Source organism: Neophocaena asiaeorientalis, unplaced genomic scaffold, assembly GCF_003031525.2.
Source record: "Neophocaena asiaeorientalis asiaeorientalis breed wild unplaced genomic scaffold, Neophocaena_asiaeorientalis_V1.1 scaffold86, whole genome shotgun sequence".
NCBI lineage: Eukaryota > Metazoa > Chordata > Mammalia > Artiodactyla > Phocoenidae > Neophocaena > Neophocaena asiaeorientalis.
The window spans coordinates 5,671,409-5,697,836 of NW_020175039.1; the positions used below are offsets into that span (position 1 = coordinate 5,671,409).

General features: G+C 46.9%; 1 protein-coding gene across 6 annotated transcripts in view; it reads right to left on the reverse strand.

Moving 5' to 3' along the window:
- Positions 1-824: 824 nt before the first annotated feature.
- The window catches only part of STK36 (serine/threonine kinase 36), a 25,749-nt gene continuing 145 nt past the window's right edge, over positions 825-26,428 (reverse strand). Inside the window, exons 2-27 of one of the 6 annotated variants that reach the window (XM_024763255.1) lie at positions 26,034-26,208; positions 25,207-25,347; positions 25,019-25,096; positions 22,060-22,190; positions 21,362-21,611; positions 19,840-19,933; positions 19,377-19,546; positions 19,030-19,217; positions 18,402-18,501; positions 16,881-17,027; positions 13,357-13,539; positions 12,088-12,185; positions 11,540-11,645; positions 9,693-9,843; positions 9,350-9,477; positions 8,715-8,819; positions 8,260-8,358; positions 8,085-8,173; positions 7,765-7,828; positions 7,459-7,569; positions 6,136-6,210; positions 5,536-5,710; positions 5,130-5,277; positions 4,751-4,898; positions 3,429-4,175; positions 825-2,200 (exon numbers count right to left, since the gene is read on the reverse strand). In XM_024763255.1, the coding sequence (XP_024619023.1) occupies positions 2,057-2,200; positions 3,429-4,175; positions 4,751-4,898; positions 5,130-5,277; positions 5,536-5,710; positions 6,136-6,210; positions 7,459-7,569; positions 7,765-7,828; positions 8,085-8,173; positions 8,260-8,358; positions 8,715-8,819; positions 9,350-9,477; positions 9,693-9,843; positions 11,540-11,645; positions 12,088-12,185; positions 13,357-13,539; positions 16,881-17,027; positions 18,402-18,501; positions 19,030-19,217; positions 19,377-19,546; positions 19,840-19,933; positions 21,362-21,611; positions 22,060-22,190; positions 25,019-25,096; positions 25,207-25,347; positions 26,034-26,117 (3,954 nt within the window). In that variant the 5' untranslated portion in view covers positions 26,118-26,208 and the 3' untranslated portion in view covers positions 825-2,056. Of the gene's footprint in view, positions 2,201-3,428; positions 4,176-4,750; positions 4,899-5,129; positions 5,278-5,535; positions 5,711-6,135; positions 6,211-7,458; positions 7,570-7,764; positions 7,829-8,084; positions 8,174-8,259; positions 8,359-8,714; positions 8,820-9,349; positions 9,478-9,692; positions 9,844-11,539; positions 11,646-12,087; positions 12,186-13,356; positions 13,540-16,880; positions 17,028-18,401; positions 18,505-19,029; positions 19,218-19,376; positions 19,547-19,839; positions 19,934-20,375; positions 20,820-21,361; positions 22,191-25,018; positions 25,097-25,206; positions 25,348-26,033; positions 26,209-26,428 lie in introns of those variants that run through there. The other 5 variants (XM_024763256.1, XM_024763254.1, XM_024763259.1 and 2 more) reach the window with 5 other exon arrangements.

Genomic DNA, 26,428 nt, shown 5'->3' on the forward strand with positions numbered 1-26,428 from the left:
ATTTAATATTTTATTTATTTATTTTTGGCTGGGTTGGGTCTTCGTTGCTGCGCGCAGGCTTTCTCTAGTTGCGGCGAGCAGGGGCTACTTCTTCGTTGCGGTGCACGGGCTTCTCATTGCGGTGGCTTCTCTTGTTGTGGAGCACGGGATCTAGGCGTGCAGGCTTCAGTAGTTGTGGCGCACGGGCTTAGTTGCTCCAAAGCATGCGGGATCTTCCCCGACCAGGGCTCGAACCCATGTCCCCTGCATTGGCAGGTGGATTCTTAACCACTGCGCCACCAGGGGAGTCCGCAATTCACTCATTTTAATAAGCCCACTGTCTCCCCAACCAGAATGGAAACTCTATGACCAAAAGGCATTGCTTTACCTCCAGTGCCTAGAATAGTATCTGGCGTATAGAAAGGACTCAATAAATATACGTTATAGAAAATAGACTGGTGGTTGCCAAGGGGGAGGGGCCTGGGAGAGGGTTGGATTGGGAATTTGGGATTAGTAGATGCAAACTGATATATATAGAATGGATAAACAACAAGGTCCTACTGTATAGCACAGGGAACTATATTCAATATCCTGTGACAAACCATGATAGAAAAGAATATGAAAAAGAATGTATATATGTATGTATAACTGAGTCACTGCTGTACAGCAGTAATTAACACATTGTAATTCAACTATACTTCAATAAACAACTTTAAAAAACAAACAAATAAATAAATATATATTGAACTGAACTGAAATAATCTGGATAGGAAGAAATTATGGTGGTCTCTAGAAAAAAATGTTATTTTTGCCAAAATATAAACACAGACAGTGGGCAATGAAAATGAGGTCTAAATGAATTCTTTATAAAAATAAAGGCACCTTACTCATCTTTCATTTCTAAAACAAGTGGAATTTAAGGAAGGACAAAAAGTAGTCTCCCTATGTTACAGATGGAGAAATTAGGGCTCTGGGAAGCTGGTTGCAAGCTATCCAGTGAGTGAAGGTTTAAGCTTTCCAGTATGGATTATGATTCTAACCAACGGGCCTGCCAAACATCCCTTTCTGGTAAACTGTACAATCTCCATCCTTCTAAAGCAGCTGGGCTTCCCTATACATTGAAACTCCACCAAATATTAAAACTAGTCATTAAGCCTGAGATCAGAAAGCAATCCAATTTACCCCTCTGTTTAAACCTATCCTTTCCTATTTCAGCTCCACTGGCCCTGGCTTGGAAGTAGGTGATCACATGCAGCTCATCTGAGATGGAGGAAGCTGGAAGGCAGGAAAAGATATAAATAAGCTTCCAAACCAGGATCTTCTGTGAACAGAAAACCAGTGCTTCCAGCATCACACATCAGCTAAAAGAGCTGAACCTCTCAACTTTTTACCCTGACAGCTCCAAGTAGGGTTAAAAAAAAAAAAAGAAAAAAGGAAGGAGAGAGGGAGGGAGGGAAGGAAGGAAGGAAGGAAGGGAGGAAAGGGAAGGGAAGGATGGGAGGAAGGAAGGAAAGAGGGAGGGAGGAAGGAAGAAAGAAAAGGTACACTCCCACCCCCACCAATGGATGGGAATGGGGGCTACAGGCTGGGGAGCCCTCCATAACAGGGACTGATGGCATTTAGCCCCACAGCAGGCTATCCCCTAGAGGCAGGCTCTGTCTTCATCACTGTCTGGGACCATTGCATCTAAAACAAGAACCTGCTGGGAAGATTTCAGGAGCTCCAGAAAGGAAGAGACCTCTCAGGTAGAAGGTGTCTCCCTAAGGTCCAAGAGGCATGTCCCTTGGGTTTAAAGGCACATTATTGGAGAAGACCCCCTGATGTAGAGAAGAAAGGAATCTCCTCTGGCACCACAACAATGAAGTTTACTGGCTGAAATCATCCTGAATCTGGGGGAAAGAAGGAGTTTTATACATAAGTCTCTTCTAGGTTCTCGTTCCCAAATCGGTTGATTGGCAGCTTATCTCTTTCAGTCTCTTTAGCTCTTGGTTGAGTTGGTGGCTTGTAGAGCAGAAAAAGGAAGGGTTGGCAACAGTAGGGCAATGAACATTGGAGGCTGGACCCCAGGAATCTGGGGTCATGTATTGTGGGTTGGCCTCAAGAGGTGAATGAGTTTCCTGCAGTGTTTGGCAGAGGCCAGCCTGCGACTGCTACGTGGCAGTAACTGATTCCCCAGAGAGAGCAAGGCTAATTTCTCACGGGCACCCAGGGACACCAGCACCTGTGGGATAGAGAGAGATGACAGAACATGACATGCAGAGGACTGTGATTTGGCCCAGCAATTCCCACTCTAGAAAAGGAAGAAAAAGAAAATGAGCTCTTGGGGACTCAAAATAGGTTGTGTGGGAGAAGACAGACCTTGGGGACAGGAATCACCAGGACCAGAGGTCTATTTCCATTCTCTTTGGTTACAGACCATGAAACCAAGGCACCAAAGGACCTATGCACTTGTCCCCAGGAAGAGGTAATAAATGCAGCAGTAAAACTAAGCCAAAAGGTGAGACTCCCAGCTGTGGATCTAGACCAGTGGGTCTGGACCTCCTTACCACCAAGAATCCCTTTTATTATTTCCCCACACGTACTGCCAAAAAACTCTTATATCATAACCATCCTGTCAGAACCTCTCTTCTGCATGAACCACCCGATGCTGCCACATTGAACTATTGTAATTTGGAGGTTTAGCTTTATCACAGGTAGACGTATGATTTTTCCATTGGGCTGTTTATATACTGAAAATTGAACAGAAAGAAGAAAAAACAGAGTAAAGCAGGTTAAAAACATGGGCTCTAGGAACTTCCCTGGTGGTCCAATGGTTAAGACTCCATGCTTTCACTGCAGGGGCCACAGGTTCAATCCCTGGTCAGGAAACTAAGATCCCACATGCCGTGTGGCACGGCCAAAGGAAAAAAAAAAAGAGCATGGGCTCTGGACTTAGACTCTTGAGTTCAAAAGTCCAATCCTGCATATTAGCTTTGTAACTTGGACAAGCTATTAAATTCTTTGTGCCTCAGTTTCATTGCCTGCAAAATGAGAAGTAAAGCTTAAACCAGATAATAAAGGTAAAATACTAAGCATGGTACTTTTCACATGGTAAGTGCTAAAAAAGATAGTTAGCACCTTCGTGGCCCTCAGAATGAAAGCACTCTATACCTCAACATCTAGTCTTCCCTCACCTCCCTCCTGCACAGCCTCCAGAAGAAAGAAACACTGGTCCTTGAGATCCCAGGCATCTCCTAGCCCAATGGAGCCTTCTTCCAGGTCCCCTCCCTTCTCCAGGTGTGAAATGTTAGATGAAAAACTCATGACCAAGTCACGGCCTCTGGGTTTCCTGCTCCCAGAGAAGGATACAGCTTGGGTTTCTAGATGTCCCAATTCCTTAAAGACTATCTCAGAAAAATGTTGTGAAAACCAGCCCCATCATGGTGATTCCGAAGTCCCCTCAGGTGTACCTGATGGATGCAGGGCTCCTGTTGGAGGCTCCGGAGGGCAACGAGGGCGGCCTCCTTCACATTTGGCTGGGGGTCTCCACACGCCACCTCTAGGAGCCGCTGGGGTACTTGGCACCGTAACAGCTCGTCCCCCAAACCCTCAGGCCCCAAGTTGCCCAGAGCTGATGCGGCATTGCGCCGGATACCAGCCTGAGGATCTCCAAGCAGCTGGGTCATACTGGGCACCGCAGCTGCCAGGGCAGGCCCCAGGGGACCAGCTTGGTAGGCTGCATTGCCCACAGCAAAGCTGGCACCACGCCGCACAGCAGGGTCTTTGTCTCCAAGCCCCAGCAGCAAAAGGTTGAGCAGTCCTAGCTGGCTCTGCAGGGCCCCGCGCAGGGCTCTGCTGTGCTGGAGCAAGTGTCCCAGAAGCCCGTAAGTACGGGCCCGCACAGAATTCTCTGGGTGGCCCAGGAGGCTGCGCAGGGGCCGATAGGATTCATCGGGGCCAGCCAGGAGTTCCTGGATAAAGGACAAATGGCTGGGAGACAGTACCCGAGCAGTGTGGGCCAGGAGGGAGAGAAGGTCAGAGGTCAGCAGCGGCTGGTCACCCAGGAGGGCAGCTGAGAGGAATGAGATGGTGGTTGTAGGGCAGGCGGCTACTGTGCTCACAAACTGGTTGAGAGAGGGGGGCTCAGAGAGAGCCAGGCGTGTGAGCAGACTGATGGGCAGCTCGGCTTGTGTCAGTGGAAGATGGTGGCAGCAGACCTGGAGAAGGGGAGGGGTGCAGGCAAAAGAGCTCAGGGAGAGGGAGAATACACTGCAGCAAGATACTGAGACGGAGCCCACAGTCTGGGAGAGAGAAAAGCCAAACTCTGGTGAGAATACCACAGAAAGCCGGAAGACCTGAGCCACAGCACCGCACGTGAGACACAACGTGGAGCCCAGGGGAACAGGTCCTTCCCAAGTCCATGCCTTGCTCTGCAAGGACTTAGTCTCTCTGCTTCAGAGACCCGCTCACTGCTTAATGCCAACAATTTCCAAGGAAGTGATTCCCAGCTGAGGAGCTGAGTCTCCAGGGCCTAGACTAAGATATCCACCCCACTGGGTTCCAAGTGAATCCAGATATCAGACTGATGAAGAGAAGAGGCAGCAGCCCAGCTCCAACCACATGCCCCTGTTCAGGCCCGAATGCTTTCTCCACTCAACTCTTAGACCAAGCCAGGTGCTGCACTCCTGCAGGGGCCTGCGAGAGCCCCGGAGCTGTCAGGAAGTGAATTTGAGTACACAGGGTTGGGCCACCTTCCTCTCCCACCTTCCTGCCTGGGTAGCTTCCCCAGTACCTGCAGCAGGTGGGCTGTGACTTCTGAGTCTGTGAGGTCAGCCAAGACACCTTCAAGGAGGTCAGCATCCACATCCAGGGCGAAGGGGAAGCAGAGGAGCTGGCAGACAGAGAGCACCACAACGGGGAGAAACTCAGGCCCCTGAGGCCTAAGGAGGGGAGAGTGGAAGGATATACTCAGTCTGGTGCACCCAACCTTTAGCTTTCTTCCCCCGACTCTTCTCAAATTCCCTAGTCCAGCTCTCCTTCCCCAACCTCAGTAATCCCATTTCTTGCCTCATAGCTCAAGCTGTCAGCTCTTTCTCTCCTGCCCTCCCCTCCTCCTACCCCCAATAGCCAACATTGAATTTTCTGGTCTCCCTCCTCTAGCTCCAACTCACGTCTGGGTCAGGTGATGCAGGAAGCTGGGCGAAAGCAGATGCTTCAGGGTGGACATGAGGATACTTCCACGCTGAGACAGATGGCTCAGGCATAACTGGGGTTCCTGGGTAAAGGTGGCCATGGCCAGGCTCAGCAGAGCTGCCATGCCTGGAAACACCAAGAATGGAGACCCAGTGGAGCAGGCAAGAGGTCAGGATGCCCCTGCGTCCCCAAGGCTCTCAGGGCTACCCCCAGTTCAGTCCCTTCCCTGTCCTTGAGCAGCTCCAGCACAGACTCTGCCACCCTCTCCCCAGGCGGCAGCAGCAGTAGCCACCTCCATGGGCTAACCCAGTTCTAGGCTGTTTCCTCTTGAAGAGGAATCAACACACTGGCCCGACAAAAGGGGCCGTGCTGTTGGAAAGATACCTTGGGGTGAGATCAGCGTCCAGTCTGGCTCTGGGCTTTGTGGACTGGACAGTGACAGCTCCTCTTCCTGTACAGATGCCTCCTCAGGGAGCCTCAGCACCATGGAGAAGCGGTGCCACAGAACGGTCCACATTTCTGAGCTAGCCATGACCCTTATTGGATTACCCTTCCCCTGCTAGAGACAAAATTGAATGAGGGTAAACGAGGAGGTCCAAGACAGGAGTCAAAACGCCTTTTTTCACTCTTGTCCCTGACCTACGAGGAAGAGGAGTCCCAGAAATAATTCCTTCTGTTTTCCCACCTAGGATTTCCCTGTTGTCCCAGTTCCCTCGCTTATCACATCTTAACCCCTGACCTCTCAACCCATGTGTATGTCTACTGGAAACCAGGGAATTACAACTTTCTTCCCACTGAATCCCAAGGGATGTAGCTGAATGGTTCCCCTTAAAGGGTCCGTACTGACAGCAGATGGGTCCAATTTAAGGCCATCACAGGCGGTGTGAGAGGAGAGGTGACTGTGTTGCTTCTTCCTTCCTATTGGCCAGTGGCTCCCCAAAGCAGCTCTCCTTACTTCCCATCCGTCCTAGGATGCAGCTGTACCTGGGTGAGCAGCTGCAGCAGAAGCATGAGGAGGCCATCATAGAATCCACAGCCACCCGGTGGAGTCAGCCGGACCTGTCGGAGAGAGGTGGGAAGAGAGCAGATCTGAGAGGGGTGAGGTGACCACACAGGCCTGTGCTCCCAACTCCAAGTCAGGCAGAAGGAGTTCTTCTTCAGCCTGGTGTAGTGGGGAGAGTTCTTTTGGACTTAGGAGTCTTGGCTCCTGCCTATTCGTTCAATGACTAACTCTGTCCTAAAGACACACAGTCAGTAGGGTGAGCAGGCAGACAAACCATTAGGGTTTAGGAAGATGCTTTTGCTACAGGAGAGGCTGTGAGTGAGGGCTGTGGAGAGGGAATGGGACACAGCTGAGAGTGCTAACTCTGCCTCCTGGAGGTAGGAAACTGATGGGATTAAAAGTTTAAAAGGGAGATGAGGGGGAGGGAGGGAGATGCAAGAAGGAAGAAATATGGGGACATATGTATATGTGTACAACTGATTCACTTTGATATAAAGCAGAAACTAACACACCATTGTAAAGCAATTATACTCCAATAAAGATGTTAAATAAATAAATAAAATTTAAAAAAAATAAATAAAAGGGAGATGAGGAAGGGAGAGGTCAAAGCTTCCATAAAGGCAGGTCGTGAGAGACCACAGTGAACTTTGGAAATGTTAATTCTTTGGTGGAGCAGGATTAGAGAGCCCAGAGGGAACAGATGAGCTTTGAGTAGCCTGCTAACCAATTTGGACATTAACCCAGAAACCGTGGGAAGCCACTGAGGACTTACACAAGCTCCACATGGGTGAGATTTTTGTGTCTCTCCTTTCACTGCTGTATTCTCGAAGCCGAGAATAGTGCCTGGTACTCACTATTATATTTATGTGTGAAATAATTACCGGTTGAACAAATGGGCAGGTTTTCCTTTAAGAAAGCTCACTTTGGTGGCAGTGAAGAAAATGGACTGGAGAGGAGAGAGGCTGGAGGGGAGATCCTTCAGGAGGCAAGTGTGAGAGAGAGAGAGAGAGAGAGAGAGACACACACACACACACACACACACACACACACACACACAGACACACACACACACGCTGCCTCCCCCTCCCCCTTCAGAGGTCCTGCAAGTTAACAACAAACCTAAAGCCCTGACAGTCTGGACTCAGAGGGATCTGAGGGCAGAAGGATAGGACAGGAAAGACGCCCTGATTCTCTCGCACTCCTTAGTTTACTCTAGGCTTGCTGGCATTTCAGTCTTTCTCCCTGAACACAGATCTTATTTGACTCCGAGAAAATGCGTGTCTGCATTCCCTGGTAGAGCTCACCTCCGCAGGGGCAGACAGGGCATGTGTGGCAGCTGCAATCCACTCCACAGGCTGGAGGTCAAAAGTCACCCCTTGCTGACCAAGCTGTCCCAACAGACAGGCTGCCGAGCTCTGTGGAGAGTTAGACAAGGTGGAGGAATGTCCGCATCTGAATGGTACTCGGCACAGGCAGAGAGGATTTATTTCTCTGTCCTGGTCCAGAAGAATGCCTCACAAACAGCTGCAAATTAGGAAATGACTCTCCTGCTTGCAGAAGGGTGGGATGATAGGGTGAAAAGTGGAGGAAGATGAAGGTTGAAAACTCACCACAAGAGAGACGACGTGTGAATGGGTAAAGACAGTAGCAACCTCACTGCCTAGCTTCTCCATTCTGGAATAAAGAGATACATCAAGGCTGCGGCGTGGCCTGCCCTCTCCCTTGGATGGCACTCTCCACCTAGGCTGCATGTCCACCTCCAAGGCACAAAGTCAGTGGGAATCTAGGTCTCTTTTGTACAGAAACCCTCACACCCTCTGTCCCAATCCCTCCTAAGGACAGGCTGTAGGGTGTCACTCCCCACAATCCATGTCTGGGTGAGCTATGTGGGTGGAAGATTTCAGTGGAGAGACCCTGCTTTATGACTCACCCAGAAGGCAGATCTTGGAGGTGAAGGACGAGAAGGGAGAGGAGGTACAGTGTCACTTCAGCAGACTCTTCCCAATCCACTACCTTTACCTACAAAGGAAACCCGAGATACCAGAGGTTCCTCTGATTGAGATGGTGGGGCCCCCAAGAGATGCCCACTCGTGCTGCTGGCCTACCTTGCCCTGGACCAACTTCCACAGTGACTCCAAGGCCAGGGGTTCTTGCCCTAGAAGACGGCACAGGGGCTCACTGACGTGGCAGCAGGAGTAGAGAACCTAAAGGGAGTCGGAAGGAGTCTGTCAGGGAGGCAGAGCAGCCCCTGGGCTCCTAGATTGAAAGGCTCAGCTGAAAGCAGGCTAGCCTCTCGACAGATCTAGTATCCACAACTAGGGATATTAGAGAAATTCAGGCCACTTGTGCCTCTTGCTGAAAGACTGTGAGATATGGACACTTCTCGGTTCTGCTGAGGACTGGCTGACAGTAGGGTCATCTCAGCTGAACAATTTTAAAAGCAGAAAGGGGTCCTCCAAGGGGGGAGTCTCTCATTTCTCTCAGTGTCTCTTTCTCTCTCTCTTAGTCCTTGGGGTGAAAAAGAAGTCTGAAAGGCCAAGAGTTAATGGGCAGGCAGTACCTTGAGAAGGTGTAGGCACAGGATGGGATGCTGTAGGCCAGAGATGAGGCATGACCTCAGCTGGTTGCTGTCTTCAGTGAGCTGGTTTGCCAAATGCCGAGAGATCTGTAGAGACATACCTGAAGACTCAATCCCATTCCCATTATTCCAATCCCATTCCTCTCATATCTCCAACTAATCAGGACTCTCAACCCCCTGCTAGCCACTCTTCCCCAGATTCACCAGGAACCTCAGCCCCCATTCCATTCCCAGTCTTCATGGCCAGTGGAGAACCAAAAGGCAAGGCCTAGGTAAGTCCCACTGCAGGCAGGTACAGAGGAAAGTGTTGCTAGCCAAAAGGGAGCAGGAAATTTGAATCTTGAACCCTTGAGAAAGCATCACTGGTGGCTTCAGATCAGCTACCCCACCACACGGGCAGTTTGTCACTGAGCTCTCTAATCAGCTGGCCAAGGGCTCTGGGATTTTGGCTACATCATGTTCTACAAGTGGCTCAAACCTAGTGGGAGCATCTGTTTCTGGAAGTACTGAGTAAGGGGAGGCATAAAAGCTTGTTTTTCTGCCTTTCTGAAAAGCTGGGCCACCCTCCCCTACTCTGGCAACAGGGAGGACAGGAACAAAAAAATTGTAGCTCAGACCTGCTCCTTGGCTTCCCAGCAGCCAGGTAGCCCCACAGGAGCAGTGCATAAGGCTGCCAGTGCCGAGGAGAGGGCTCCAGGCAGATCCTCACTCTGCTCCCGAAGCGGCTGGCTCACCTCGGGGGCTCCTGCGAGAAAGGCAAAGAACGCAGGAAGACGTTGGTTGTTTAAGATTCCCCATTCTTTCTCTCCGTTCGTAGTTATTTAACACTCACTAAATGCCAGGCCTATTCTAGGTAATGGCAGGAGAAAGAGCTGGACCTACTCAACAAGTAGGCAGGAGAAAGAGCTGGACCTACTCAACAAGTAGGTCGAGAGAACCTTACCTTCCCATTCCAGTTACCTGGGGGGCTGTGGAAAGGGAGCTGTGGAACTGTCAAGCCATGAAGGAGCCCATCCAACACAGCCCGCTGTGTGGTCATCAGGCTGGAGTAGAAAGCTCTGGAGATGGTCCAGCTGTTTCTATCCATGGCTTCACACAGAACAGTAAAGCACTAAGGGAGACAAGGCAGGGTTAACAGCAGGCACATCAGAAAACTGACTGGACTTAGCATAAGGAGCAGGAGTGCCCGGAGAACCTGAGAAAGGAGGAGAGAAACCCAGGGGGACCAGCTGATGGACTCTTAAGGATTCCTCACACAGAAAGTGCAATATATCTGCCTTCACATTTCAAGGACAGCAATTTTAAGTGTCAATCCTTTTATTCTGATCAGCTGCTCCCTAGATGAAGTTTCTCAAAGTATTATCTGTGGACCCTGAGTATAAGAATTCCTGGGGATTCATGGGTCCTTCCCAACCCAGTCTTATTGATTCAGAATTTCGAGAGGTGGGGAATTTATTCCAAACTCCCCATGCTACTCAGTGCACAGTGACATATGAGAAGTGCTGACCAATAATGTGAGTCACTACTGGCCAAAATGTACGTTAGATGTTAAAAGCTTCCTTACCGTAAAGGGTGAGGGATGTTAAAATGGGCTCTCAGAAGAGAAGAGACTGGGCTTCCCTGGTGGCGCAGTGGTTAAGAATCTGCCTGCCAATGCAGGGGACATGGGTTCGAGCCCTGGTCCAGGAAGATCCCACGTGCTGGGGAGCAACTAAGCCCAAGCACCACAACTACTGAGCCTGTGCGCTAGAGCCCGTGCTCCACAACAAGAGAAGCCACTGCAATGAGAAGCCTGCGTACCGCAGCGAAGAGTAGCCCCCGCTCGCCGCAACTAGAGAAAGCCCGTGCGCAGCAATGAAGACCCAATGCAGCCAAAAATAAATAAATTTCTTTTTTTTTTAAAAAAAAAAAAAAGAAGAGACTGAATGGACTGCTAGCTGCTAGCTGGAAGTAGGAATGTAGCCCAAATCTGTGCTCCCAGTTTCCAGTCTGAACAATGACCAGGCAATTGTTTCCCTCCTTGAACATGTTCCTCTCTGTCTCCTCTGAGATCAGTCAGAACTCAACTATTTTCTCTTTCAAGCCTCCCTTCCCATCCCTCACCTCCAGAGTCCAGGAGAGAGAACCCACATAGGTTACTAGTCTGTAGGACAAACAAGGTTGGGAATACTAGCTGATCTGTAAGTCTACTCAAGAAGAAATACTTCTATTTGTGGTTCCCTAAAATAGGCCACACTGCTTAATGCCTCTGGGCTTTAATATAGGTTGCTCTTTCTACCCGGAATGTCCTCCCTACTTTCCTGCCTCATCCACCTGGCAAACTTCTATTCATTCTTCAAATCCTAGCAGAGATGATTTCCTCCTTCAAGGTTTCTTCTATGACTCTTAGGGACTTCCCTGGTGGTCCAGTGGTTAAGACTCCGTGCTTCCACTGCAGGGGGCGCGGGTTCAATCCCTGGTCAGGGAACTAAGATCCCACATACTGCGTGGCGGGTCCAAAAAAAAAAAAAGATTTCTTCTATGACCCTCCAAGTAGCGTTGGTCTTCTTCAGTGGTGCTTCTACATTTTACATGAAGTTCTAATGCACTTTTCACACTGTTGTCCTTGATCACATCTCTCCTATTAGACTAGCCCTGATCCCTTGAAGATGGGGACTTTCTCTTACTCAGATGGCATATGACACACAGCTGGCATTCAACAAACATTTGTTGTATTACCTCGATCTAACCCTACAGAGCTGTAAGAAAGAGGATAGGAGAAACACAGGGAAAACCACAGACAGAAATCTGGAAGGGGAGCAGATTACCATAAGGCTGTCCCTCCGCAAAGTCTGCTCGGAGTCATCTGGTTGGGCCAGTAGTTTCCCCGAGAGCTCCAGAAAGAGGTCGGCAGCTTCCTGAAATACCTGTAGGCTAGGAAAAAATGAGTCCGTGGTTTCTTCTCCTCTCTCTACTAAAAGCCCACATGTTGTGAATGGGTCCGTTCAGGGCAGGTAGGAGAATCTCTGCAAAGGAACACACCAGAGTGCTCTCTCTCCTCTCCCCTCACACACACACAGTTGCACGCACACACCTCCAGGCCTCTTTGTCATTTTCTCTAGCTTATTCACACCCTGAGCCTTCTATTTAGTGCGACTGCTAACGCTGAGAACCTGAAATTCCGTGCGCAAACCTGGAGGTGTCTCGGGGTCCTTAAGAGGACTAGGTGGACTCTAAGAGGTCACTCAGCTGACCCCTAAACCTGGCACAAATCATGGCTTCTCCTTACTTAGCCTCTTCCTAAAGGGGATGGGAAGAAATGGGGGTAGAAACTGAAGCCAAACTGGGCAACAGAGCAAAATGCCTCTCATCCCACCTGTCACCTGTCTGGCTCCTCTCCAGATTGAAGGTGCAGGCAAAGTAGGCCTGAATCACAGCCATCAGGTCCCGTAAGAAGGTCCCATACCAACGTTGCTGCCAGGGAAGAGGACAGAGAGTTAGGGCAATGTAGGGGATGGAAACAAAGACTAAGGGAAAAGTGTGTCAGATATCCAGTCAGCCTGAGCAAACAGAAAGGGACAGAGGGAAGAGAGTGTTTGGACAGAGAGAGGAGATCCAGAGGTAACAAAGTGGCGGCCGACGGGCTGTAAACAGCCAGAAAATGTGTCTTGTTTGGGCCTGAACAGCATTTTGGAGTTTAGGAGGTTCTATTTTTCAAAATAGCTCAAATTCTTTTCTAAATTCCTTAAAAACTCTCAAGACTAACACTCATCAGCAGAGTGCAGCTTCCGGCCACCGAGCCTTGGCCACGTTAAACATTTCTGCATTCTGGCCTTCCAGCTCAGCTGCGTCGGGACACAGCACAGGGACGTGGACACTGAGACTCACTCCTAGCTCTCCCGCTTATCATCTCCATGACCACTGACAAGGCAGTGCCCGTGTGTGAGTTAGTTAATCTCTGAATTTCAGTACTCTGCTCTATAAAATCAGGCCTGTAAAGCCTAGGATTTTACCTTTCAAAACACAGTGCTCTGGGCTTCCCTGGTGGCGCAGTGGTTGAGAGTCTGCCTGCCGATGCAGGGGACACGGGTTCGTGCCCCTGTCCAGGAAGATCCCACATGCCACGGAGCGGCTGGGCCCGTGAGCCATGGCTGCTGAGCCTGCGCGTCCCGAGCCTGTGCTCCACAACGGGAGAGGCCACAACAGTGAGAGGCCCGCGTACCGCAAAAACAAACAAACAAACAAACAAAAACACAGTGCTTTAAATATTGGGAAATTGCACATAAAAATCTGGATTTCTAGCTTTTCTTGGAAAACTGCAGGATCTGGCACCACTGAGCCCATATTCCCCCCTAACAACAGTGAGGTGGCGCTGAGGAGAGGATGCCCTGTTCCACCTGAGCACGAGATCTCAGTTTCTCACATTCCCACTGATTCACATAGTCACACACAGTCTACTTCACTGATGACATTATCTGCCTGGCCTCGGAAGGCATGAGAATTTGCAATTCATGATCTACTAACTAGAGAGGAGGAGAAGAAAAGAAAAGGCAGTTGGGCCAAATAGAGATGGCAATTCAAAGAAAAGAAATCCAAAGAGAAGAAATTCTGCTAAGTCTTGAGAGGCTCCTGGCGCAGCGCTTACCTGCTGGATACTGCTGCTCTCCTGGCTGTGTCGGAGGAGGCTGAGCAGCAGCCGGGGGAGCCCTGCCCCACGGCAGAAGGAGTACAAGGAAACAGAGTCACCACCGCAGCTGGACAGAAGACTGCTCAGGACCCGGAGCACAGGAAGGATATGGGAAGCGCCCTCCACCACGCCTTTCAGGATCTGGGTGACACAAGGGAAAGAGACAGTAATCGATATTATGAGAGGTAAAGGAAGGAGAGTCACAGATACCAAGTGTCCCCAAGATGTTGACAAAGCAGACCAAATGTTCTCATTCCTTTCTTTGGGAATCTAAAACCCAGAAAAGGAGAACAGAGAAACAGGGAAAGTGTACCAGGAAAGGGGAATATAGATGGCCAGGTCACCTGACTTAGAGGTGACCAAACCGGGAGGAGGGGGGAACACCTCCCCTCAGTCAGTCACAGACCCAGTGACATTCCTATCTGCTCCCTCCCTTCTCCAGCCCTTCACCTTAAAACAAAATGAAACCACACACACACATTTCTGAAAATTAGAAACAATGGGCACAAAACAATGTTGCTCAACTCCAGATAGACAAAACAATATTATTCAACTCTAGATCAGGGGTTGACAAAATATGACCTGCAGGCCAGATCCTACCCACCACTTATTTTTATACAGGACAGTATTATATTTTTAAATGGTTATTCTTTAAAAGGTTATTCTTCAAAAGAAGACTAACGTTTACATCAAGTGCTTTACAATATGCTACTCACTGTTCTGAATCTGTTCACTTATTGACTCACTTAATCTTTACAATAACCCTAGTGATTGTAAAGTAAATACAATTACCCATTTTATAGACGAGGAGACTGAAGCTTCTAGATAGGTTAAGTAAGTAGTCAATAATCACACACAGTAGTTTGGCTGGAATTCTAACTCAGAAAGTTTTACCCTGGAGGCAGAGTTGTTAACCTCTTTCCCCACTGAAAAATTATCCAACACAAGGAGGACAGATAAGGGCCAAAAGAGAGGTGCAGGGTGCCAAGGTAATTCAAGAGCGAAAGGAGAGTCTTTTCAACAAATGGTGCTGGGATGATTACATAACCACATGCGAAAAGATGAACTTATATCCCTACCTCACAATATATACAATCAACTCATAATGGGTCAGAGACCTAAATGTCAGAGCTAAAAGTCTAGAAAGCTTTTTTTTACGCGGGCCTCTCACTGTTGTGGCCTCTCCCGTTGCGGAGCACAGGCTCCGGATGCGCAGGCTCAGCGGCCATGGCTCACAGGCCCAGCCGCTCCGTGGCATGTGGGATCTTCCCAGACCGGGGCACAAACCCATATCCCCTGCATCGGCAGGCAGACTCTCAACCACTGCGCCACCAGGGAAGCCCTAGAAAGCTTTTAGAAAAAACATAGGAGAAAATCTTCAAGACTTTGGGTTTAAAAAAGATTTCTCAGATACAACACCAGAAGCATAATCCACAAAGGAAAAAAATGGTAACTGGACTTCAAAATTTAAAACCTTTGTGCTTCAAAAGACATTCTTATGAGAATAAAAAGACATATTAGAGACTGAGAGAAAATATTTGCAAATCATACATCTGATAAAGGTCTTGTATCCAGAAGATACAGAGAACTCTTACAACTCAAGTAGAAAACAACCCAACTTAAAAATGAGCCAAAAAAATGATTAGATATTTCACCAAAGAAGAAATATTAATACAAATGTCTGATAAGCACATGAGAAGATGCTCACATTAGTCATTAGCAAAATGTGAATTAAAATGGCAATGAGATACTATTTCACACTCTCTAAAATGACTACACTCAGACAGACAGACAGTAATACATGTTGGCAAGGAGGTGGAGAAATGAGGACCCTCATACATTGCTGGTGAGAATGTAAAATGGTGCAGCCACTTTGGAAAATAAATAGTCCAGCAGTTTCTTAAAATCTTAAACATAAATTTACTATATGCCCCAGCAATTCCACTCCTATGCATACACCCAAGAGAAATGAAAACATATGTCCACACAAAGGCTTCCTCATGGATGTTCAAAGCAGCATTATTCATAAAAGCCAAAAACTGGAAACAATCCAAATCTCAATCAATTAGTGGAATGGATAAACAAAATGTGATATATCTGTACAGCAGAATATTAATCAGCAATGAAAAGGAATTAAGTATTGATACACGCTACAACATGAATGAACCTCAAAAACATTATGCTAGGGCTTCCCTGGTGGCGCAGTGGTTGAGAGTCCGCCTGCCGATGCAGGGGACACGGGCTCATGCCCCAGTCTGGGAAGATCCCACATGCCGTGGAGCGACTGGGCGCATGGCCATGGCCGCTGAGCCTGTGCGTCCCGCAATGGGAGAGGCCACAACAGTGAGAGGCCCGCGTACCGCAAAAAAAAAAAAAATTATGCTAAGAGAAAGGAGTCAGACACAAAGACTATACATTGTATGATCATATATATATGAAATGTTCAGAAAACACAAATATAATAGACAGAAAGTAGTCTCCTGTTACTAGGAGTGGGAATGATAATTAACTGTAAATAGTTAAGAATCATCTTATTGGGGTGATGAAAATATTCTAAAACTGAATTATGGTGATGATTTCACAACTTGGTAAATTTACTAAAAATTATTTTTTAAAACTTTAAAGAAAAGGGACTTCTTTCCAGTGGTAAAGAATCTGCCTTCCAATGCAGGGGATGCGGGTGCGATCTCTGGTCGGGGAACAAAGATTCCACATGCCGCGGGGCAACTAAGCCCACGTGCCACAACTTCTGAGTGCGTGCGCCTCAACGAGAGAGCCCACGTGCTGCAAACTACAGAGCTCACGCGCCCTGGAGCCCACACGCCACAACTAGAGAGAAGCTCGCTGGCCGCAACGCAAGATCCCACATGACACAACTAAGACCTGACGCAGCCTAAATAAAATAAAATTTAAAAAACTTTAAAGAAAAGAGAGAGAGATGCACGCAACATACTTCGGTGAGTTCCCAGGAAAGAAGATGACCATTTCAGAGACACAAGGAAAGGCTTTGTAGGAGAGAATACTAATTATGAACACCAATTAAGCAAGATGTTATCCCCTAAAAAAGAATCTCATTCTTCTCATTAGTATACCTGCATTAGAAAATATTACACACTTAAATTGTTACATATTTTTTATTTTGTCAAAAATTTTGTGGAAATGTGTTTTCTCTCATTATAGAAGTAGTTACATGATATCCTTCATTTTTTCCTCTTGGACAACAGTGCCTAAAAAAGTTCCACCAGAAAGTTTGCTGATCCCTGCTCTAGAGGAATACTTTTCCCTTCAGAAAGAAAAACCCAAGGTCTGCTCTTTCTGTATTACTAAAGGAGGCTGGCAAATCTCCTTGAATTAAACAGACGGAGTGAAAGAGAATAGGAAAGGGACAAACTTTCTTTCTCCTTATGTCAATCAACGTTTTTTAATGCCTCATCTGTGAAAACAGTCTCCAGTTTCATCCATGGTATGCTTCTGCTGGTTACCTGCCCTCCAGCCTCATGCAGCTGACTCTGGATGCGCTGGCAGAAGTCGGGATTGCACAGCAGGGTGAGAGGGGCCTTCAGTTGGACGGGCACAGGCTCAGTGGTCTCTAGCAGGTGCCGCCACTCAGCATCATCGTTGTCTGGCTCCTGAGGCATCAGGGAGTGAAGGAGGTCAGGAGGAGTGTGTCAGGTTCAAGGGTAGTAGCTCCCAACCTGGGGAATCATGAAGTAACTGCAAAAGGCCAGTGACTCCTTTGGCACAGATGTATTTTTTTCAGCCACCCGTTTAAAAAGGTAGAGTTGGCAGTAAATGAGGGGTCTTGAAAAGTCTCTTGGAGAACACTGGCAGGTGTGCATAAAGAGACACCTAGAAAGATACCCACTGCATGGTTTATAATACAAAAAATTGGAAACATCATAGAGCCAGTCAGTAAGGGAATAATCAACCATGGCACATACATATTAGGACATACTAAGAAGTTGTTAAAAAGACTGTAGTACTGACAATGCATCACTTATGTAGTGTGCCCACCAAAAATGCATGACTCAAATCTAATTATGCAAAAGTATCAATTTGAGGAACATTCTACAAAATAACTGACCTGTGCACCTAAAAACTATCAAGCATGAAAGACAAAGAAAGAGTAGGAACGGTTTCAGATTAAAGAAGACTAATGAAGCATAACAACTAAATGCAATGCTTAACACTGGATTGGATTGTGGACCAGGGGAAAAACATGTTTTTGCTATAAAGAACATTACCAGAGCAATTGGCAAAATCTAAATATGGACTGTAGATTAAGTAACTGTAGATTAAGTGTCAAATTCCTGACTTCTACCATTGCACTGAGGTGGTGCAAGCACCCTGATCCTAGCAAACGCGCACTAAAGTATATTTGGCAGTAAAGGCGCATGTCTGCACTTACCCTAAAATGATTCAGAAAGATGATGTGTCCATATATAGAGAAAGAGAACCATAAAGCAAATGTGGCAGAATTTTAACAATTGGTGAATCTAGGTGAAAGGGTATCTAAGAATTCTTGGTTCTATTTTCACAATTATTCTTTAAGTTTGAAATGTTTTCAAAATAAAAAGTTAAAACCTTAAAAAAACAAAAGATTGAAGTAGATGTAGAAAGATCTCTAGAACAGATCATGTAAGAGATGCATGAGGCAAAACGATACATATGGTATGAACTCAGTAATGTAAAAACAGCCAAACTGTATATTCTATGTGGACATATATATAAACATATGTAAAAGCACAAAAAGGAAGGAGACAGACACCTCTGGGACTGAAATAAGGCTCAAGAGGGACTTTCCTTTTTACTTATGTACTCCAATTTTTGATAATTAAATGTTCAGATACTATGCAATTAAAATCTATAAATAATATGAAAGCAATTTTTAACACAAAGGGAGCTATTCCTTGGAGGGTTGGGAATCACTGTTCTAGAAAACATCTACCAAGACCCAACATCCCATGGCAGGGATAAGGCCAGGAGGAGCTCCTAGGTCTCACCTCATTTTCTAGGTCCACTGCATCAAGGCTCTGCTGGCCCACCACCTCTGGCCTCAGCTCTGGGAATGCTTGCTCACAATCCTGGGTGATCCAGTTTTCCCTGCTAGAGGAAGCAGGGAGTAAGATGAGTTCCAGACCTGTGAGGCTTAGAGTTCATGAACTTGTCCCTCCCTCTACATCCAGGATAGGAATGAAAAATAAGCCATATAGGATTGGCTAGAGGAGACCTCCTTCTAGGATCTGGCCAGGACAGGATAGGCTCACTACACGCATATCCTTGACTGCCCTCCCACTTTGGATCTTCTTCTCAAAGCTACCTTGGCGGTTTTCACCCGTAGGTCTCAACTCAAATAATCTTCAATTTTGCGTGGAGATGATTCTTTCCTTTTCAGTTAATGAATCAATACAACTGAGACATAGAGACAGGAAAGTTTCCACGTTTCCTGATGAATCAGGAAAGTATCAATACCTGGAATTAGGGTTCAGGCACCCAGGACTCAAGACTCCCAGGGCCCTGTCTACATTTAGGCAGTAGTGAGTGACAGGGACCATGCTGTATTTGCTTTGACTGGAGCCAAAGATCTGCAAGCGACCTCATCCTATAAATCCCTGGTTCTACCCTCCTCACCAAGGTGCAGGGGGAGCTTCTCCAGCCCTCCACTCAGCCCAGCTGCTCTTCATTTCTGAGCCTAAGACCCCAGTCAAGAGGCTTGGTTCCTGAGGAGTGGCCTTTAGTCTGGGCAGAGAGGCTGTGCCAGAAGCCACCTTGCTGGTCCTGTCCTCTTGCTCGAGGGCAGGTCCTGTGTTCTGGTGTTTCTGCAGGAAATGAGACACTGAGTCAGAACTACTTAGTTGTCATAAGGCACTATGAATCCTATTCGTGGCCCTTTCCCAACCCTAGAAAGTCACCCTCCTTCTCCAACTCCCCCAGTCACTAGCCTGGCTATGTCATACATGCCCTTCTGCCCCACACACCTTCTGCTTGGCCTCCTCAGCCATGTGCTTATAGGCTTGCCGCAAGATGCGAGATCGGTTGCCCTTGGGGGCCAGACGATGCGCCTGTTGGTCCTTTAGGACCTGAAGTTCTGGGGGTAAGCGACTGGTGAATGGGGTACCCAAATCTGGGCCTGCTGACTCAGTTAATACTGCAAGGAGAGAAGAGGGGGACAGGTGATCACACTGGAGCTGCGCCACTGTTTCCATTTGGCCGGAGACAACTTCAGCATCTCCAGGCTTCTGTGGAAGGAGACCCTTTTGACAAAATGGCAAAGAGGGACTAGGGTTACAAGGGAAGTGGCAAGGGTCATGCAAAGGGCTAGGGAGAAAATTCAAGCTGGTGGGGAATAGAATATATGTTGGATCCAGACGTTGGGGTCAGGGGTTGCATTGGGTAGAGTATTAGGGAAGTGCAAGAGCCCTGGGAACCCTAAGGACTCACTGGTGACACGACCAGCAATAAAGGGGTGATGTAACAGGTCTGGCCAGGACAGACGCTGCCGGGGGTCCTTGGTGAGCAGTCCCTGAAGGAAGTTCTGTGGAGATAAAGGATACCCCATCAGCCTTCACTTCTCCACAGGCTCTCTCAAACTCATCAGAATCGGTCAACCAAGACTCCTGAGTGCATTCTTACAACAGGCTGGCTGGTCTTAATCACGCCCTCTCTAATCCTATCCTTAGGTCTCATTTCCCTGGCTGAAATCATGAACAAACCTCACTGCCTCACCTTCTGGGGAGCCCCAATTCCTGTCCACGGACATTTTGGAACACCAAAAGTAAAACCAGAAATCTCAATGTCAACAGCTTTGTGAAGAAGTGAAAAAAAACGAAGAGAAAGAGAGGGATGTCACCTTCACAATCATCTTCAGAAAGCGAACATTCAAGGGGCTCCCAAACTGCTCACTTTGCCCTCCCTTTGACTGTGGTTGGTTTGTGCTGGGTAGGAACAAAGGCACTTACAGTTAAAAGCACACTCACACGCATAAGTCATTGTGTAAAGATGTGTTTGGGAGCACTCAAAAACAAATCTTTCAGCAAGTCTTCAGATGGTGGAGGGGCAGGGAGGCTGTCTGAAAAGGGTACATCTGTTATAAGGTATCCTTGGGGAAATCCTCAATTGGGCCTGAAATAGGAATAGAAGGTACTAGTAGATTATAACCCTTGTTCTAAAACAAGGTGATCATTACACCTTGGCTCTTGCTGGAGATACATGCAGGTCTGCCCTAAGGGAGAATGTATATCTTATGTATATCACCCAATTATGCTTCCTTTGTTTAGGTTCTTTTTGATAATTATTTGGGCCACCCCCAGCTAAATAGGTTGGGGAGAAACTTGTCTCTTTTCATCTTAGATAAAACAAAGGAAAGTTATCATGAGGTTTTACCCTGGGAGAAGGCTGCATTTAAATTTTATTGAAGGCTCAAATCTTGCCCTAGATGAAAAATAAAAAAGGTCAATTCCTTTTCCTCCCTCCCCCGACCCCCACCCGGGCCTGCTGAGATTTAACTGCAAAAGACAGGCACCATCTCTATCCTCTGCCCCTAATCAGTGAGCTAGCCCCATCAGCTATGGCCATTTGGATATCTAAAGATTCTTTCAGGAAGAGGACAGCTGTGTTGGCAAATCTGGAAATCATTCGGCCATTGCATCTGATAGGAAATTAGTAGAATAGAGAGTGTGTAAAGGGACCAATATCTGTTTCTGGTGTCTTGAAATTACCTCTCCATTTTGATAAAGGACAGCCTGACCCAAGGAGGGGCTGCTACTCCCAAGTTGGGCACACCTTAGATCACCCTCCCAGAATAAGGCTCTGCAGTACAAAAGCAAGGCAGCTTGCCCCAGCTCCTGCATCAATTACGTAACTGCAAAGTGCAGCCCCAGCTCTGGAAAAAAATTGTGGAAAAGGGAACAGGGCAGAGGGAGACAGGTTTCTGATGCAAAAGCAGTCTTTCAGTATTCATCACCTTGAAGCAAGGACTAATGGTGGGGGGCCAGCGCACAGGGTCCTTGAGAATGCGGCTGACCAGCTGAAAGATGCTCGTGGTATAGAAAGGAGGAGTGCCCACTGCCAGCTCATACAGTATGCAGCCCACAGACCAGAGGTCCGCGGTGTGGTCGTACGGTCGTTCCTCCACCAGCTCTGGAGACATGTAGAGTGGTGTGCCTTTAATGGATGTCAGCACCATCGTGTTGGTGCTCATAGCCCGGGCAAATCTGCAGTAGATGATGGAATCAAAATGGAAAAAGAAGATATTCAATAAAAACAAGAGAGACTTCCCTGGCGGTCCAGTGGTTAAGATTCTGTGCTTACACCGCAGGGGGCGCAGGTTCGATCCCTGGTTGGGGAACTCAGATCCAGCATGCAGTGGGGCAGGGCCAAAAATTAGATAGATAAATGAATAAATAATAAACACTAGAGCTGGTCACTGTGTGAGATAGATAGACAGATAGAGAAATAGAGAAATAATAAACTCTAGAGCTGGTCACTGCTACCTGTCACTGTGTGAGATATCCCCAACCTGAACAAACAGACCATCTTCCAAGACCCAGCAGGAATCCCAGTCTCCAGCTCAGGTTCTAAAATGAGGCCCAAGGAAGTCAAGCATATGATCTAAGGCTCCTTGCAGAACTGGAAACAGAGACAGAAGGTCAGGCACCTCACCCAAAGTCACAGAGCTTTATGCCACCACCCTTGGCAAGGAGGATGTTCTGAGGCTTCATGTCTCGGTGGAGGATGCGGTGGGAATGCAGATAGTACAGGGCTGACACCAACTGGGCAGCGATGGCCTGAACCTAGGGGTCAAACAGGTGAGAGGAAGAAAGGAGAAGTCAGCGGAAGGAGTCTGCTGATGAGCCCAAAGACTCCACCCTAATACTACTACTGATGTGATCTTCTCTTCCCTCCCTTTCTTCCAGAGCTTCACAAGATACCTTCCTTAGTTCTTGCTCCCCTATTCATTCATTCTTTCATTTGTTCATTCATTCGTTCAAGGAAAATTTATTGAGTCTCACTAACTGCATGACCACATGCAAATTATCTTATGGCTCTCAGATTCATCATCTACCCATAAGGCGACAATAATGATACTACTTATTTCATAGGATCATTGTGAGGATTTAAATGAGTTAAAGCATGTAAAGTAACGTATTGCTCAGAATGGTGCCTGGCACTTAGCATTCAATATATATTAGCTGTTATTAAATAAGACAAAGTTCCTTCTCTCAAGAGAAGTAGCCAGACAAACAAACAAGACTGACAAAACAAATAAGATGATGGCTCACAAATAATGATGAATGCTTGGAAGGAAACAGAATGCTGTGACAGGAAGTCCTGAAGGGGGCCTACTTGCTAGAGTACAGAGAAATCCCTAGAATGAATATGGCTGGAGAATGTCTTCAACCAAACCCTACGGCTAACCACTGTGCCTTGGTGGTGGATCCTGCCTTAACCACAATGCTTATCCCTTCCTGCCTCTCTGGTACCACCACACTGGGCCTTCTTACCTAGAGGTGCCTAACAATAACAACAGCATTAAAGATAGCTGGATATATTGAACACTTGTGCCAGGCACACTTTCCAACACTTTACAGCAATTAACTCATTAATCTTCACGATAGCCTTATGAGGTAGACATTATTATTATTTCCATTTTAAAATGAGGAAAGTGAGGGCAGACAGCAGAAGCAAGAAGAACTACAATCCTGCAGCCAGCGGAACAAAAACCACATTCACAGAAAGATAGACAAGATGAAAAGGCAGAGGGCTATGCACCAGATGAAGGAACAAGATAAAACGCCAGAAAAACAACTAAATGAAGTGGAGATAGGAAACTTTTCAGAAAAAGATTTCAGAATAATGATAGTGAAGATGATCCAGGAACTTGGAAAAGTAATGGAGGCAAAGATCAAGAAGATGCAAGGAATGTTTAACAAAGATCTAGAAGAATTAAAGAACAAACAAAAGAGATGAACAACACAATAAATCAAATGAAAAATACACTAGAAGGAATCAATAGCAGAATAACTGAGGCAGAAGAACGGATAAGTGACCTGAAAGACAGAATGCTGGAATTCACTGCTGCAGAACAGAATAAAGAAAAAAGAATGAAAAGAAATGAAGACAGCCTCAGAGACCTCTGGGACAACATTAAATGCAACAACATTCACATTATAGGGGTCCAAGAAGGAGAAGAGAGAGAGAAAGGACCCAAGAAAATATTTGAAGAGATAATAGTTGAAAACTTCCCTAATGTGGGAAAGGAAAGGAAATAGCCACCCAAGTCCAGGAAGTACAGAGAGTCCCATACATGATAAACCCAAGGAGAAACATGCCGAGACACATAGTAATCAAATAGGTAAATATTAAAGACAAAGAAAAATTATTGAAGGCACTAAGGGAAAAACGACAAATAACATACAAGGGAACTCCCATAAGGTTAACAGTTGATTTCTCAGCAGAAACTCTACAAGCCAGAAGGGAGTGGCATGGTATACTTAAAGTGTTGAAAGGGAAGAACAACAACCAACATTACTCTACCCAGCAAGGATCTCATTCAGATTTGATGGAGAAATCAAAAGCTTTACAGACAAGCAAAAGCTAAGAGAATTCAGCACCACCAAACCAACTCTACAACAAATGCTAAAGGAACTTCTCTAAGTGGGAAACACAAGAGAGGAAAAGGACCTACAAAAACAAACCCAAAACAATTAAGAAAATGGTCATAGGAACATACATATCGATAATTACTTTAAACGTGAAAGGAATAAACGCTACAACCAAAAGACACAGGCTTGCTGAATGGATACAAAAACAAGACGCATATATATGCTGTCTACATGAGACCCACTTCAGACCTAGGGACACATACAGACTGAAAGTGAGGGGATGGAAAAAGATATTCCATGCAAATGGAAATCAAAAGAAAGCTGGAGTAGCAATAAGCTTAAAATTTGTATGGAGACACAGAAGACCCCGTTGCTCTGCAACGGGAGAGGCCACAACAGTAAGAGGCCCATGTACCACAGAAAAAAAGAAAAAAAAAAGAACTAAATGTAAGACTGGACACTATAAAACTCTTAGAGGAAAACATAGGAAGCACACTCTTTTTTGCGGTACATGGGCCTCTCACTGTTGTGGCCTCTCCCGTTGCGGAGCACAGGCTCCGGAAGCGCAGGCTCAGCGGCCATGGCTCACGGGCCCAGCCGCTCCGCGGCATGGGGGAACCCTCCCAGACTGGGGCACAAACCCGTGTCCCCTGCATCGGCAGGCGGACTCTCAACCACTGCACCACCAGGGAAGCCCTCAAGATCTTTTCTGATCCACCTCCTAGAGTAATGGAAATAAAAAAAAAAAAAAATGAGGAAAGCGAACAAAGAGAAGTTAAAGTAACTTGCCCAAGAAGATCCGGCTACAAAGTGGAAGACCCAACCTTTGTACTCAGAGATTTGGGTTCCAGCGTTCACATACTTTACTGTCACACCACACTGCCTCTACATATACCTAGACTCTTATATTTTACTTGGGAGTTTTCAAACTGGAGACTCTCAATGCCCTCAGCTCTCGCTACCAGTCCTTAAACTGAGAAGAGGTCATGGGTAGAAGAAGTTTGAGCCAGGAATACCTGCTCTTCGGGAAGTTTTCCGTCATCTTCTAGGATCTGAAAAAGCTCTCCCTCAGCATAGTCTGTCACCACCACCACCTGCAGGGAGAAGGCAATGCTACTAATGGCTCCACATGTATGCATTTTGAAGATGGGAAATTCCTGGGACCCTTCTTCTTGGCGAGAGGTGACCCCAAACCAAAGCGCACCTCTTTGTCAGTCTCAAAGCTGTCAAGCATATGCACAATATTGGGATGCTGCAGACCCCGCATGATTTCAATCTCTCGTTGCAGATTCCTCAGCTCTTTCTCTGAGCGTCCCAATTTTGGAATAAACTTCAGGGCCACCACCTGTCAGCGGTAAGGTCAAGAGTCAAGGCCTAACCACACTATTGAAACATTAGCCTCAAAGCTCCAGAACTCAGACTTCAGATTGTTTGAGCAATTCTCACTATACTTGCTAGTCTCCCACTCGACTTTCCCCATGGTACCCTGGCCTTACCCAGGTTTCCCCTGCTCTCACCCTAGGAGGAAAGAGCCTCTGCCAGATAGATCCCTTTGGTGGATTCTGGGAAAAGAACTGGATAAAGAACTCAAGATTTAAGGGATTTAGGGGAAAGGGAAGGAAGAAAAAATGAAGAGGGAAGGATAGAGTTCAGGTGGTTTAGCCCTTCCTTCATGGTATGATAGATAATAATATTAATTATAATTGCTATTTACTAGGTGCCAAGCACTGCTCTAAGTGATTCAGTGTGACATCACACTTAATCCTCATACCCCAATAAGACGCTGTTCTATTTTCATTCTATAGATGAGAAAACTGAGACATAGAGAGGTTGAGTAACTTGTCTATAGTTCTAAGGCTAGAAAGTGGTGGAGCTGCGATTTGAACCCAAGTAATCCAATTTCAGAGCTCATATTCCATAAGTATGAAGGAATCAGTGTCCTACGAATACAGGTCAGTATTCTGGCCCCATTCTCCACTGGAGTTGAGGGTGTGGGATACCACCCAAGAGATATCCCTCTTTGTTCACCACCTGAGCACTGTATTTTCTTCGACCCTTGTACACCCTCCCGAAAGAGCCTTCTCCAATCATCTCCAACACGTGGTACTTTTCCATGACAGAGATTTCAGGATCCCTCAGAAGGAAGGAGATAGAGATGGTGGTGAAGGGCTACAGCTCCAGGGACAGTTCCACACATCTGGGAGGCCTGGTTCGGGCATGGAAGAAAGGTTAACGTTAGCCGCCTTGCCTTTTCCTTTTTTTTCATAACAATCCAGGCCTCATAAATAACGTAGGGTAGAGAATGGAAAGATGAGATCTTGGAGCAGAGTGCCTTCCGTAGTCCTCCCTCCTTTTCTCTTCCTGTCTCCCAACCCAACCTTGTTCCCACCTGACCCCGTGTCCCCCTTCCCCCTCCACCCAGCCTT